The 16805-nt window shown below is 34.0% G+C and overlaps 1 protein-coding gene across 1 annotated transcript in view; it reads left to right on the plus strand.

Moving 5' to 3' along the window:
• Positions 1–16805, plus strand: part of ATRNL1 (attractin like 1) — a 765538-nt gene that overhangs the window by 378315 nt on the left and 370418 nt on the right. The window contains exon 26 of the mRNA XM_047760605.1: positions 696–774. Within this exon, the coding sequence (XP_047616561.1) occupies positions 696–774 (79 nt within the window). The remainder of the gene's footprint in view (positions 1–695; positions 775–16805) is intronic.

Here is a 16805-nt window from a genome sequence, read left to right on the forward strand (position 1 = left end):
AATATGTATCAACTGCATGTATACACATTGTAACTGAATTATGTTATAGTTTAAACATTAGCATATAGCAGGGTTTCCCAACTTAAGCACAACTAACATTTTGGACTCAATAATTCTTTGTGGTTGGGGGCAGTCTTAGGCATCACAGGATGTTTACAGCATCCTTGGCTATTCTTGCTAGATACAAGTCGCCCCTCTCTCCCAGTGTGATTATCAAACATGCATCCAGACACTGTCACATGCCCCCGCTGGGGGTGGGGAGGGTGGGGAGTTCTCAGTCCCCTTTGGTTGAGAACTGCAGGAATATCTTCAGATCTAAGGTAGTTGCTAATAAAGATAAAAATGAATATATGTGTGATACCTAAATTTATAATATTGCCCGATTTTACCACTCAGTAGCAATTCTGTATAGATGTATTGCTGTATAAAACCAACAGAATTATAAACTTAATGTTCCTTCTGACAGAGAAAATATGAAAGATAGGCTATAACGTATAGCAGGGAATATAAATAGTTTTTTCTACCTGTATACTTTGATTTTACTTGAGAATGTTTTAAACTTCTAATTTATCCCTTTTTGCTTGAATATTTAGCAAGGCTAAGTGATTACTTCTATATGTTTTTAATATTCTTTGATCATTTCATGACATATTTCGAGTGTTTTAAGCAAAAACTATTTGTGTTTTATTTTCTAGTTGTTTTTTATCATTATTATTGGTGGCTGCTGTAGTTTGGAAGATCAAACAAACGTGTTGGGCATCCCGACGGAGAGAGGTATCAGTAATATTTAATCTTTCATTTAAAGATTCAAGCAAACATATGGATCTCTTTTGCTTAATTGGCATGCTCCTTTCAAACACAGATTTTCAAATCAATTTTATTTACTAAGACTGAACAAGTCAATCTAGTTTTTTTAAGGTATAGAAAAAAACTTGCCCCTGTCATTTTAAATCAGTATCTGTGGAAGTGCAAACATTTTTTAAAAAAAAATAGTGTTCAAATTAATGTGAATACAAATATGAATTTAGTTGATTAAATAACCTACAGTCTCTCTAATTTAAGTTTTATACTATAAAAACATAGTTTGTTTTTATAACTCTGTTGCAATTCCAAAGAAAATACTGAGTAATAAATACTAATTTTTGGTTTTTATCTCTTATAATTTATTCTTTGGTAATCACATCTTTTCTGAAATCCAAGTATATTTGAATTGCATCTCAATTTGATACATTTCTATATCAAAATTAATCAGGTATGTCTCTTAGAATCTTAAAATACATGAAAACAGTAACACTCTTACAGAACAACTAATGATATAAATATATTTGATAAATATAGTTTCTTTGTCTTAGTTAATTGAAAGGAACCAAGAAATATAAATAATACGAGGATCCTAAGTGTGCAGTAGATTTACTGTTCTATGCGTCATATAATCATAATACAGGCTTCTGTTTTTATTAGTATCCTCTTATATTCTATTAATATTAGTATTATTAGTATTCTGTTTGCTATTGCTTCTAATATATTTTATATGTTTAATGTTGTGAAACAATATATAGCAGAGGTATAATACTTACCTTCTTGTTTTCCATATATAAAATGATTATATTTAAAAGCAATACAGAATATTCCAAATTAGAGAATTAGAGAATGACATGAGTTTTTCATAATTATTCTGTTTTCAAACACCCATCAAAGTTTAGTGTCTATCTATAATATATTTGCAAACTTCACACTACTCCCCTGCAAATAAATTATGTGTTCTAACTCTCTCCACCTCTCTGATTTTATATATATGGTCAGTGCAATGTAAGTGAGAATTTAACTTGGTATGATAAAAAGTAGCCAAATTTAAAAGGATCTTTTAAAATATAAATATATAGATATTTTGCAAAAGGTAGAATTCCTTGTGGAATAAACAATCTTCTACACATGCTGGACAGTTTTTAAGGTAAAAGTATAGATTTTAGGAAAGATAAAACAATTGGTACGCAAGCAGTATGAAGACTTTCCATATGGAATAGTGCAAGTGACAACTTATGCCTCTAATTATTAGAAGAGTAGTCAGGATCAATTAGGGAACCTGGGTTTTTCACTTCATTGTGTCTAGCAATGCTTAAATATCAGATTTCTAAAGTTTATAAAATGTAACTGAGTATAAATACAGTTTTGTGAAAAGATCTGTGTATGACTCTGCCATTAACTAGCTGAGTAAGTGGTCTAATTGAATTTCCTCTCAAAGAGAAGAGACTGTATTATGTAACTTATTCTCAGGATGAGTTCCTGGAGCTCCAGGAATGTTTATATGTAACGATTAAAGTTTAGAAACTATTAAGTGTTTGAGAAGAAGAACGGGAATGATTCATTTAACTATAAAACAGTCACACTTTTCCAAATGACGAATTGCTTTTGGTTACTGTCATATCATCTCAGTGTAGTCATGGTTTTTATTGCATTTTACCGGAAGCCCTGGCAAGCATTTACTTTAAATTGTAAAATACAAATAAGAATTTATTTTTTGGATTGTAATTGAAAATCTTTCAGAGTATGTGTTGCACATGAGAACGAGGGAGCAAAAGGGAGGGAGAATTAGATGAGGAACCTCTGGGCCAGTCCTAATCCATGCTTCTAATTGTTACCATGTCCTCTTGAGAGTCCTCAATGCAATGCCTTTCTTTCCAGAACTTTTCTAGGTAGTGAGTCTTGTTAAAGAATTTAATAGTGTTTGCACTTAATTTGCTGCCTCTACCAAGATACAGAATCTGTCCTGTGGAGAGGTCATGTCATGTTGCAGTATCATATGTTAAAAAATATTTTGAGGAATTTTATCATTTTTAATTTTATTAAATTGTTTAAACGCAAAATTCTAAATGTCTTAGAAACCATTCATATATTGATGGCCAAAGTAAAGATGATGTTATTTTGCTGACTATTAGACATGCATTTAGCTAATAATTTTCATATTATTAAGGGATTATCATTTTAGTGTTCGAGGCCCAAAGACTTTTTACTACACTAATCGTAGCTAATATGATAATCACATTTATAGATTTTATGTAAATGGAGATAAAAATTATTTTTCTCTCTCTTTTTAAAGTTGTAACTACTAGATTAACACTAATATTCCCCAAAGGAAAAGACCTCAATATATTTTTTTTTGTATGGAGATTTTACTTTCTCCAAAACATTAAGACGTCAATTATTGTAAACCTCAGAGGACCTCTGTGCGGAATAGAGTGGCAAACAATTTACCTGTAACAGTAAATGAAGATTATTCAAAAGGTTCTTACTTCTTAGTATTTCCGTAATTTTGTCATAGGAATTGTACTACTTGCTTTTCTAAATTTAAGGGCTGTTTGAAAATGACCTTTGGACTTTTTGAATATATTGTATAATTCAGCCAGACATATTACTTTTTAAAAATATTTAACTATTCAAAGCTTTGGATTCTCATAATTACACATACTTTTTTGTCTTATGATTTTAATATCAGAAGCCCTTTAATAATGTGCCTTTGAATAATACCCTTTAGAATTCAGGGACTCTTACAAACGCAAAAATGTAACTATAAAGGACTTTAATTATTACCTCTTCATATAGGCACTCCAAACTCATTTCTATGATAATAACCCAATTAAAATGTGAAATTTTTGTGTGTATTGTGTGGTGTGATGCTGTGCTAATGAATGGAAACAGTAAGTGGACATTGATCAGTCGAAATATTATAATATAGGAGGAAGATGTGTTCATTTTTATAGTGTGTGCTTATTGCAGAGGTATTGAAAACCTTGAGTTTCAATGGCACATTCAATTTCTGATAAATAGTCATTGTATTACAAAAACATTTGCTAGGATCAAGTACTTGTTAAAAGGAGACTTTAGAGATAGTACTGTCATACTTAGTAATCTTCATGTTTGAACTAAAATTTGAATTTTTAATAGGTATAAGACACAAACTCACCAAATATTATAATTATTTCTTGCAACAAAGATACTTAATCTTATACCTGACTAACATACACAAAAAATATAATGCACATCTTAGTAATTCCAGGAGATTAAAATTTTCAGTTGACAACATTTATTCCTCTATATTTGGGGCAGTTTAACTGTAGTATGCATCCATTAAAATCCAGCTGAAAAATCTATAGAATAATAGATCATACCAGCAAAGCTAAGGTTATTTTTAATCAACTTCATATTACTAATGGGTTTGTGTATTTGAATGATAACATTTCCTTCTTTAATTCTCTTAAACTTACAGTTCTTTAAATAAAAATATATGTATAGTGTTACCACATTATTTGCTGATCTTTCATAGAATAGTATGCATCTCTAGTGCTTAAAAATCAATCAAAACACATTGCCTGGGATAGGAATGTCCATTGAGTAACGTACCCTGTGTTCACGATGCTCTGCTTTCCTGCACATTTCACAGTCACACAGCATAAAACCTAAATTAAACTTGGTGTAATCAACATGGGGTTTGTGTTTAAAATAATAAACTAGAACCCATCAATTGTAGTATAGTAGCTCTGAGTAGCAAGCTACTTTTCTTGAGGCAAATGCATGAATTCCATCTGTATCTGCTTAATGGCCACAAAAGAGAGAAAAGAAATAATAATGTCATTAAATAATACTTTACTAAGGATATGGCATGAGTAAAAACTAATGATAAAATATTCTCTGAGAGGCTAACTTTATGGTAAATGCGTTCTCATCTAAATATTATTATTATTTTTTCTTTTCAGGGCCACACCCACCCCATATGGAAATTCTCAGTCCAGGGGTGTAATTAAAGCTGCAGCTCCTGGCCTACACCACAGCCACAGCAATGGCAGGATCCTTAACCCACTGAGGAAGGCCAAGGATTGAACCTATGTCCTCATGGATACTAGTCAGGTTCCTAATCTGCTGAGCCACAGTGGAGACTCTTCGTCTAAATATTATTAATGCAGGAGTTCCTGGAGTTCCTGTTGTGGCTCAGCAGTAACAAACAGAACTGGTACTCATGAGAACACGGGTTTGATCCCAGCCTTACTCAGTGGGTTAAGGATCCGGCATTGTTGTGAGCTGTGGGGTAGGTCGCAGACGTGGCTCAGATCCTTTGCTGCTGTGGATGTAGCATAGGCTAGCAGCTGCAGCTCTAATTTGACCCCTAGCTGGGAACTTGCATATGCCATGGCCATGGTCCTGAAAAGAAAAAATATGTATTATTAATGCAATGCATCAATGTTTACAAAGTGAGTTACTCTACCTATTTAGACATATAATTTCTTTAACGAGATGGGAGTGGGCATAGAGTGAAGAGAGTAATGGGAAAATGTTTTTGGGTGGAAAAATGAAAATTAGGTACTGTATGTATGAAACTTCCCGTAAAGTTTCTCAATATTTTAAGAATCTGTATTTTATTTTTCATGGTTCAACACTTCAATATCTAGATAAAACTTTTCATAACATGTGTCCCTTTGTCAAAAAAGCAAGAAATTTTAAAATTTCAAATAAATGTCTGTCTTTGCAGTTAATCGGCTCAGTATCAACTTTTTTTTGGTTTATCATTTTCTTTTATTAAATTGCAAAATATAGTGGTTAGCATTAAATTTCTTCACTTTATTGTATATGACTAGAAGTTACTGATGCTCAGCATAGTTTTTAAAATTAGCATAATTTTACTTAGGGATATTAATCGAGAAGTCCAATATAGTGGGAGATTTGCAAGATAACTGACTCTCGCCTTTTAAACCCGTTCCTAGAGATATTGTACGTGTAGTGCTTTCCTTTTGCTCAATTCAACAAAGTTGTATTAGTCTCCTGCAGTATTCCAGACAGATTGATAAATGCTGCAGCTGTAAAGAAAAAAGACGTGGAACTCATTTTTAGGGAATTCATGCCTTTAAAATATTTTCAATAAGATACACACATGTACACAATTCTTAAAGAAGACCTTGATTTACTTTGTTGTGGTGACATTGAGAGGGGAAGATATAGTATATCAAAAGCTTTTCTGGTTGCATAACTGTATGTAGAATTAATTTCTAAAAAAAGATGAAAACTTTTAGAATTGTTTTTCATATATTTATATACTATATGAAAAGTTTGCCTAAAATCATATTTTAAAATTTATTTTATTTCCTAATCTTTAATTTAGAACCAGTTATTTACACAAGTTAAAAAGTTGCCAGGAATTTTGATTTCCTCTCAATAAATTTTAAGCAGATTAACTGTAAAATTTTATATACAAATGTATCCATCTATGTGCGTGTCCAATGTATATATGCATGTCTGTGTTTTTATACTAAAACTATTCGTTATTGATCTAAAAATCAAAATCACAAGGGCATCCTCTGTTTTTATATGCTCAATCTGGAAACCATATTTCCAACATAAATGCCGTTATAGTTGATTTACTCCTAGCCACAACAATCAGACAAACAAAAGGAAAAAAAGGTATCCAGATTGGAAGAGAAGAGGTAAATTTGTCACTCTATGCAGATGACATGATGCTATATATAGAACACCCTAAGGACTCCACACAAAAACTACTCAAACTGATCAATGATTTCAGCAAAGTAGCAGAATACAAGATTAACATTCAGAAATTGGTTGCGTTTCTCTTTACTAACAATGAAATACTAGAAAAGGAATATGAAAATGCAAAACCTTTTAAAATTACACCCCCAAAAACTAAATACCTAGGAATAAACCTGACTAAAGAGGTGAAGGACTTATATGCTGAGAAGTGAAAAACATTAATCAAGGAAATTAAATAGGATTCAAAGAAATGGAAAGCTATTCTATGCTCCTGGATTGGAAGAATTAATATCCTTAAAATGGCCATATAACCCAAAGCAACCTACAGAGTCAATGCAACCCCTATTAAATTACCTATGACATTTTTCATAGAACTAGAACAAACAATCCAAAAATTTTTATGGGACCATAAAAGACCCAGAATTGTCAAAGCAATCCTGATGAAACAAAACAAAACAAAACAAGCAGGAGGCATAACTCTCCCAGTCTTCAGGCAGTATTACAAAGCTACAGTAATCAAGACAGTATAGCACTGTACCAAAACGGACATATGGACCAATGGAACAGAATAGAGAACCCAGAAATAAAGCTTTGGTCAGTTAATCTTCATCAAAGGAGGCAAGAATATAAGATGGGAAATAGACAGTCTCTTCAGCAAGTCGTGCTGGGAAAACTGGATAGCAGCGTGCAAATAAGTGAAACTAGAACCACACCATGCACAAAAATAAACTCAAAATGGCTTGGAATTCCTGTCATGGCTCAGGGGTTAAGGAATCTGACTAGGAACCATAAGGTTGCGGGTTCTATCCCTGGCCTCGCTCAGTGGGTTAAGGATCCGGCATTGCCGTGAGCTGTGGTGTAAGTCACAGACGTGGCTTGGATCCCGAGTTTGCTGTGGCTGTGGTGTAGGCCAGCAGCTACAACTCCGATTAGACCCATAGCGTGGGAACTTCCATATGCCATGGGTGCGGCCCTAGAAAGGCAAAAAGACAAAAAAAAAAAAAAGAAAAAAAAAAGGCTTAAAGACTTAAACATAAGATAAGACACCATAAAACTCCTAGAAGAGAACAAAGGCAAAACTTTCTCTGACGTCAGCCTTACAGATGTTTCTTAGGTCCCTCTCCTTAGGTAACAGAAATAAAAACAAAAATAAACCAGTGGGACCTAATCAAACTTAAAAGCTTTTGCACAGCAAAGGAAACCACCAAAAAACCCCCAAAAAGACAACCTGCAGAATGGGAGAAAATAGTTTCAAATGATGCAACTGATGAGGACTTAATCTCTAAAAATGTTTATTTTATACTTACTGAAAGGACTGTTATAGAATTAATTAGATATAGGGGTTCTCTTGTGGTGCAGTGGGTTAAGGATCCAGCATTGTCACTGCAGCAGCTTGGGTCATTGCTGTGGCATGACTTTGATCCCTGACCTGGGAACGTCCACATGCTGTGGGCTTGGCCCAAAAAAAAAAAAAAATTAATTAGATATTGATTGTATTATATATCAGTCACATATATACACTGAAAGGGAATTAGAAGCAAAGTAAATTGGTTAAGGTATTATCATACCTTGTTTACATTTGTAGTCAATTTTTCAGAAATCAGTGCTTAACTTAGGAAAAATGTTTTGTTTTTCTAACATAGTATCATTGAACTAGAATAATCAAGTTTGTTTCTGTGCAAACAGTGATAACCATATCATAACTGCCACCTGGCCAGTATTGGGTGTACAGTTTCATACATTGTAAGACACATCAGATTTCAGAGATAATAAAATGTGAAAACAAAATATGTCTTAGAATCAATAAAAGATTGTATGGTTTACTTTATAAGGTTTATAGAATAAATTTCTTAATACATGCTAAATACTCACCCTACTAACACTTTCCCAACATCAACAAATGTTCACTGATATTGTTGTTGATATGCACTATAAAGAATGATTAGCATTATATTATGCATTCATATTAGTAATTCCTGTTTATCTTGGATTCTTTTCCTCATCTGTATCTACTCTAACACAGTGGTTCTCAATCCAGCAGGCTTTTTAGAATCAGTTGTAGATCTGTGTATCCATGGGTGCCACTCCACTGTTCAACCCTCACCAGGCCTATAGATCATAATTTCTTTCAGGCTCAGCTTGGTGTACCTATTTTTAAGTCCTCAGTTGATTCTAATATGCACCATTAGCATTGTAACTTTGCTTTGGCTTCTACTCATAGATGGAAAACCATTGAAGGGTTTTCCCTAGAGGAGTTAAGTGATTTGAGTTAAAAGGACCTGCTTTTAAACTGTAATTCTACTGCTGTGTTGAGATTAACCTATAGCTAGACACCTGTAGATATAGGACTCATAAGGAGGTTACAAGTACTGTACCTAGTGAGAGATGATGATGACTTAGATCAAGAGGTGGCAGTAGATATGGCAAGAAGTGATTGGGTTATGAGTACATTTTGAAGATAACAAGAGGTTGAGATGGATGTGGTGGTATGAGAAAGAAATAAACCAATCATGGCTTCAAATGCGTGTTAAAATAAGCATGACTTCAAGGTTTGTGTCTGAGCAAAACTTGCCATCAACTGAGATGGAGTTAAAAGTTGCCATCAACTGAGATGGAGTTGATTGTAAGTAAAAGAGTTAGATGATAGGAGTTCATTTTTACGTGTTAAGTTTGAGCCATCTATTAGACATTTAATTAGACAAATCAAGGAGGCAAGAGTTGGTTCTGGCATGAGAAAATAGATCTGGACAGGAGAGATAAATTTGGGAACCTCGGTGTATGGATGTAGATGGCATCTAAAACCACGAGACTGGATATATCACCGTGAGAGGAGAATTAAATCCTGCGGCAGTCGATTTAATGCTAATATTGTGAACTGAATGCTCACATTTGAGGCCCTAACCTTAGTGTGATGGTATTTGGAAGTAGGCCTTTGTGAGGCGTTTAGGTTGACATGAGGTTGGTACAGTCATGATGGGAATACTGATCTTATAAAAGAGGAAGACACACAAGACACAAGAGCACTTTTTCTGCCAGTACACAAGAGGCTAGCACACCTGTCTAGCACTATCTTCATGAATTAGATGAGTTATTCAAGAGAGAAAATGAGCCCCTTTTCACCCCACCAGCTTGGAGCGGTGGCACAGAGTTGTGCTAGGATGAGAGGGAGGCTGTGAGAACAGAGAGCTTAAAGCTCCCTTTAAGTGAACTGACTTTATTTGGAACAAATGGTGGATAAATTCTAATGCTTTTCTTGAAAAAAAGTGGGGATTATCATGGTAAGCAATATAGAGGAGACTGATTTTTCCATGAGAGCAACACCTAAACCGTGAATCAGCTAGAAGCTTATCAGAAAGATCCAGGGATAGAGAAAGTTAAGAAGACCCTTCCAGGGGCTGTAAAAATACATTAAACACTGGCGTCAAATATTACCCTTACAATCTACCCCAAATTAAGTGGATTAGATTAGGGAGCATTATCAAAAACAATAATCGGTCATTTACTCATGAGACTAACTGCTGAGTGTGGGATATCCAAAGAGGCAGGTAGCTTAATAGACAACTCTGGGAAAGAAACAGTCAGAGAGCCCTGATAAAACCACAGTCATCCCAGGTGACTGTGCACATGTCCAAAACTGCATTCTCTGTGGGGCAGACATCACAAGCTGGACTGCAGAGAAAACAGACTTCATTAAAGTAGTCCAACCAGGTCACTAAACAAATAAGCATATAGAAACATTAAGCCTTGTGTGTTGGAGGTGGGAGAAAGGGAAAGGAATCACTATCCAGAGTTGCTGCAATCTGTTACCTAAAATGTCAGTATTTTTCAACAAAAAAATGTGAGACATGCAGAAAAAGATGGCATTGTGGCATACACAGGACAAATAGCAGGCAACAGAACTTGCTGTCAGATTTAAATGACAAAGACTTAGGATTATCCACTATAAATATGTCCAAAGAACTAAAGGACACAATGGTCAAAGAAGGGCAGGAAAGTAGGAAGGAAATACATCATCAAATAGAGAATATCAATAAAGAGAGAGAAATTACAAAAGAGAGAGAGAGACTTACTGGAAAATAAGAATTGAAAAGTACAAGTGGGACCTAATCAAACTTGGAAACTTTTTGCGCAGCAACAAAAACAACAAAAATCCTGTGGACTGTGAAAAGATATTTGCAAAGGATATGACCAACAAGAGCTTAATTTCCAAATGTACAAACACTTCATACAACTCAATAACAAAAAAACAAAGGAAACCAATAAAAAAATAGGCAGAAGACCTAAATAGACATTTCTCCAAAGAAGACATTACAGTGGCCACTAGGCACATGAAAACATGAAAAGATGGTCAGCATTGCTAATTACCAGAGAAATGCAAATCAAAACTACAATGAGGTACCAACTCAAACCAAAACTCAAAGTCAGAATGGGCATCATTAAAAATTCTATAAATAAATGCTGGAGAGAGTGTGGAGAAAAGGGAACCCTCCTATACTGTTAGTGAGAATGTAAATTGGTTCAACCATTGTGCAGAACAGTATGGAGGCTCCTCAGAAAACTAAAAATAGAGTTGCCATATGATCCAGCACTCCCACTCCTGTGCATCTGTATATAATTTGAAAATGTAGCTGCACCTCAATGTTCATAGCAGCACTATTTGCAATAACCAAGACATGGAAACAACCTAAATGTCCATCGACAGATTAACTGATAAGGAAGATCTGGTATATATACACAATGGCATACTACTCAGCCACAAAAAAAGAATGAAATAATGCCATTTGCAACAACGTGGGTGGACCTAGAATTTCTCATACTAAGTGAAGTAAGTCAGAAAAAGAAAGACAAATACCGTGTGATATCACTTATATGTGAAATCTAAAATATGACACAAATGAACTTATTTATAAAACAGAAACAGACTCACAGACATAGAAGACAAACTTATGGTACCAAAGAGGAAAACAGTGGGGGAGGGATAACCTTAGATTTTGAGATTAGTGCATACAAACTACACTATATAAACTAGATAAACAAGGTCCTACTATAGCATAGAGAAGTATATTCAATATCCTATTATAATCCATAAGCGAAAAGCATGTGAAAAATAATATATAACTGAATGACTTTGCTGTATGCCACAAACTAACACAACATTGTAAATTAACTATACTTTAATCGGTCAATGAAAAGTACAAAACCACAATGAAAAATTTATTAGAGGCTCAGCTTGATAAGACAGATCAATAGAGACATATAAAGAATATAGTTAATATGAAACAGGAAGTACAGCCTCAGAGAAATATGGAACACCATTAAGTGCACCAGTATTTGCAAAGTAGGAGTATCAGAAGGAAAGGAGAAAAAGGAGCAACAACAACAGAAAAGCATTTGAAGAAATGCTGGCTGAAATAAAAAATTACCTGAAGATAAATGAAAATGAAAACACAATACTGAGACCTTATGGGAAGACGCTGAAGCAATACTCAGTGGAAAATATATACAAATATTTAAAAGCAAAAAAAGTCTTTAATCAATAATCTAACCTTCCAACTTAAGACACTTAGAAAAGGAGAACAAACTAAATATATAGCTAGCATAAAATGAAGGAAATAAGACTAGGGGAGAAATTAATGATATAGAACAGAAAAATAGAGAAAATCAATGAAAACAAATCTGTTTCTTTGAAAGATCAACAAAATTCACACAAAAAAAAAACCACTTGAACTGACCAAGATAAAAGAGAGAAGATTCAAATTATTAAAATCAGGAAGGAAAGAGACTGACCTTCCAGAACTAAAAAGGCTTCTAAGACCACCTATATGCCAACAAAATAGACAATTAAGGGGAGATGGGAAATGCCCAGAAAGGCGCAAAAACTGTCAAAATTGATTCAAAAAGAAATCTAAAATCTGAATTACACGTATAAGAACAAAAAGATTGTATTATTAGTTTAAAATTTTCCCACTAGAGGGATCAACATTCTGTCTGCAACAAGCACATGTAGTGCCCAGATCATGCTTTTGAAATAGGATTTTCCAGTGAAAGAACTGGGGTTTTTTGATAATTGGCTAATTCTGGGACTGAAACAGGAAATACACAAGCTGAATTTTAAGTTTCTTGGAGTGCCAGTATGTAAGGAGTTGCGCACACATACATACACTCTCTGCAACAATGGGAATATGTCAAAGGGACACTAAAGCCACCAGAGACAGCTCCCATAATCAAAACAGAAACAAGTTGAGTAACAAAGTAACATTTTATTATAACCTGGTGCATAAAATAAATATCAATGAACCAATACTGATATAAATAAATTATTGAATAAATAAATAAATGGAAGAGAATTTATGTTCTTCTGTGCAGAAGAATTCCAAATAATTTATGTAGATACTTTGACCCTAAGTAAGTAGAACGTAACTGCACCTTCCTTAAGTTTGAGCTGAACGTAGTGACTTCCTTGCAAAGAACACAGTGTGGAATGGGGTAAAGAGAGTAAAACTGAGTCACACTTTACAGTGGAGAAGTCTGGTAAACACTCCCACAGCCAGGTGATCAAAGTCAGCATCAACAGTGATTAGTCATGGTGATTGTATGTATCTTTTTTTTTTTTAACTTTTTATTACTCAGATGAATTTATCACATCTGTAGTTGTATAATGATCATAACAATCTGATTTCACAGGATTTCCATCCCACAGCCCAGGCACATCCCCCCACCCCCAAACAGTCTCCTCTGGAGACCTTAAGTTTTTCAATGTCTGTGAGTTAGCATCTGTGCTGCAAAGAAGTTCAGTATGTCCTTTTTTCAGATTCTACATGTTAGTGAAAGCATTGGATGTTGGTGTCTCAGTGTATGGCTGACTTCACTTAGCATGATAATTTCTAGGTCCATCCATGTTGCTAACAGTGCCAGTGTTTCGTTTTTTTAATGGCTGAGTAATATTCCATTGTGTATATGTACCACATCTTCTTGATCCATTCCTCTGTCGATGGACATTTAGGTTGTTTCCATGTCTTGGTTATTGTAAATAGTGCTGCAATGAACATTGGAGTACATGTGTCTTTGTGAGTCGTGGTTTTCTCTGGGTATGTATCTTTGATATGATGTGACAAGAATGGGATTTTATCTCTGTGGTCTTTTTCCCCCAAATCCATAACTTTAAAGTAATCATGAGAAAAAAAAAGACCAGTCCTAGTTGAACAACAGCACGTGATTCTAAAAAACACTTGATCAGTACTCATCAAAACTGTTGTCTTAGGAGGCATGACTACTAAATGTCATGTCCTAGAAAGGATCCTAGGGCGTAAGAAAGGATATTAGTTAAAAAATAAGGAAATCTGAATAAAGGAGCAACTTCAGTTAGTAATAACATATTAATATTGGTTTTTTAATTGTCACAGATAGATCATACCAATGCAAAATAATACTGGTAAGAAACGGGACACACTAAAACTCTCTGAAAAATCTTTGCAATTTTTCTATAAATCTAAAAGTGTTATACAATAAAGTTTACTTTAAAAAATTTCTCAAAGAAAATTCTAGGCTCAGATGGCTTGACTGATGAATCCTCCTAAACATTTAAAGAACTAATACAGTCCTTCACAAACTCTTCTAAAAAAGGAAAATGAAGGAACGCTTCCCAACTCAATATATGGGTAGCAGAAGCCAAATCCTTTTATTATAAAACACCCAACAAACTAGGAGTGAAAGCAAACTTAACCTCGTAAAGTGTGTCCATAAAAAACCATAGCTAGCATGCATCATACTTAAAGAATTCTTACCTAACGTCAGGAACAAATAAAGAATGTCCATTCTTAACATTTCTACTCAACATTGTACCTAGATGTTCTAGCCAGGGCAATTAGGCATGGAAATGTGGTAACAACATCCAGTTTAGAAAGAAATAAAACTATCTCTATTTGCAGATGACATGCTTTGTATGTAAAAATCCTCAGGAAACCAACCACTAAAAGATTATTAGAAGTCATACGTGATTTCATTAAGGTTTCCGAATATAAGATCAATATACAAAAATCCATTATATTTCTATATACTAGCAATGAATAATCTGAAAATAAAACTAAGAAAACAGTTTGATTTAAAATAACATCAATAAGAATAAATTACTTAGGAACAAATTTATGAAAATAAGTATAAAACTTATACTCTGAAAACTGCAAAACATTGTTGAAAGAAGCTTAGAAACACCTATATAAATGGTAAAATATTTCTGATTGGTAGACTGGAAAACTTCATATTGTTAATATGGCAGTACTTCCCAAACTGAGCTACAGATTCAGTGTGATCCCTGTCCAAACACCAGTTGGCTTCTTTGTAAAAATTAAGTGAATCCTAAAATCCATCTGAAAATTCAAAGGACCCCCAGTTGCTAAAATAATTTTTTTAAAAGAGAAAAGCTGGAAACCTCAGACGTGCTAAATTTAGCTTACTGCAAAACTGCATTAATCAATTTGGTGAGATACTGGCATAAGGATGGACATATGATCAATAGAATTGAAAGTGCAGAAGTAAATAAACCTTTACATTTACAGTCAGTTGATTTTCTACAAGGGTTTTATGACAACTAAATTGGGGAAAGAGTAGTATTTACAGCAAGTGATGTTTGGCATCTGGATAGCCGCATGTAAAAAATGAAGTTTGACCCATACTTCACATTATCTACAAAAATTAAATTAGGGGAGATCAATATACCTATTTGTAAGAGCTACAACTATAAAATCCTTAGAAGAAAATACAGGAATAATTTTCCTGACCCTGCAATCTTAGATATGACGCCGAAACCGCAAAGTGGCAGAAGAAAAAAGATAAATTGGAAATACTCAAATTAAACTTTGTGCCTCAAAGAAAACCATCAAGAAAGTGAAAAGACAACCTAAAAATGAGAGTAAATGTTTGCAAATCATTTATCTGATAAGCAACTTCTATCTGAATTCATAAAGATCTCTTACAACTCAGTAGGAAGATGATAAATGATTCAATTAGAAATAGCCAAAGGATTATAAATGGGTATTTCTCCATATGAGATATATAAATGGTCAATAAACTTTCGAATGTTGCTCAGCAACATTACCCACCAGTTAAACAGTAAAAACCATAGAATACCACTTCATACCCACTAGGATGTCTCTCTCTCTCTCTACATATATGTGTGTGTGTGTGTGTGTTTTATTATATATGTGTTATTATTCACCAATAATTATCACCACTTAATTACTAATATTCAACAATATCATTAATAGTAATTGATAACAATAAATTAATGAGAATGTGAAGAAAGTTAATCCCTCCTACATTGTTGTAGGGTATGTAAAATGGTGCAGCCACTTTGTAACAGTCTAGCAGTTCCTCAAAATGTTGAAGTTTCCTTTTGACCAAACAGTTCCACTCCCTGGTATACATGAAGAGATATTAAAACACAGATGCATGGAAAAACATGTACGCGAATATTTATAGCAGCATTGTTCATAATAGCCGTAAAGCCAAACATCCCAAATATTCACTGACAGATGAGTGGATGAATAGTGTGATATTTGTAAATGGATATTACACTGTGTTAGAAAAGAATGAAATCCTGATAGATGCTATAACAATGGGTGGGCCTTGACAACATTAGACGGATCAATACAGACAGAAGGTAAATTCATGGCTGTTTTGGGCTATGGAGTGACTGGTGGGTGAGGAGTCAGGGGCTGGATAGCAGTGATGGAAGTATCTAAAGTTAGATTTTGTTGGTTGCTGCAGATTTCTGTGAATATAGTAAATAACATTTAATTTACACTTTAATTGGGTGACTTGTACATAAATATCTCAAAATAGCTGTTGAAAAAAGGAGAGAGAGGATGGAAGGAGAAAGAGAGCTTAAAGCACCAAGTGTAAATGAGTTTTAAGAGGGTGTTTGTTGTATGTATATGGCCTTTTTTTATGTTGACTCGGTTTCCTCTATCAGCGAGGGCTTTGTACTTATAGTGTGTATATACTTCACACTCCTGCCTTAGCTTGTGCTTTGTGTTCAGCGTTTCAGTCTAAAATTAATTTTTCCACTTGTACACTGAATAATAGTCATTGGATCATGCAACCAGATAGTTGACTGAACTTAAAAAAATCACACGTCTTAACCGGTTATTTAATTTTGGTGTTTTGTAATGTAAATGGAGTCTTATAACTACAGTACAGCACAGCAAGTAAATTATATCTTATCCATGAAGTCTAACATAGATGGTTCTCATTTACACTCATTTATGTGGGTCAAA

The sequence above is a fragment of the Phacochoerus africanus genome, chromosome 15 (assembly GCF_016906955.1).
Source record: "Phacochoerus africanus isolate WHEZ1 chromosome 15, ROS_Pafr_v1, whole genome shotgun sequence".
NCBI classification, from domain to species: Eukaryota; Metazoa; Chordata; class Mammalia; order Artiodactyla; family Suidae; genus Phacochoerus; species Phacochoerus africanus.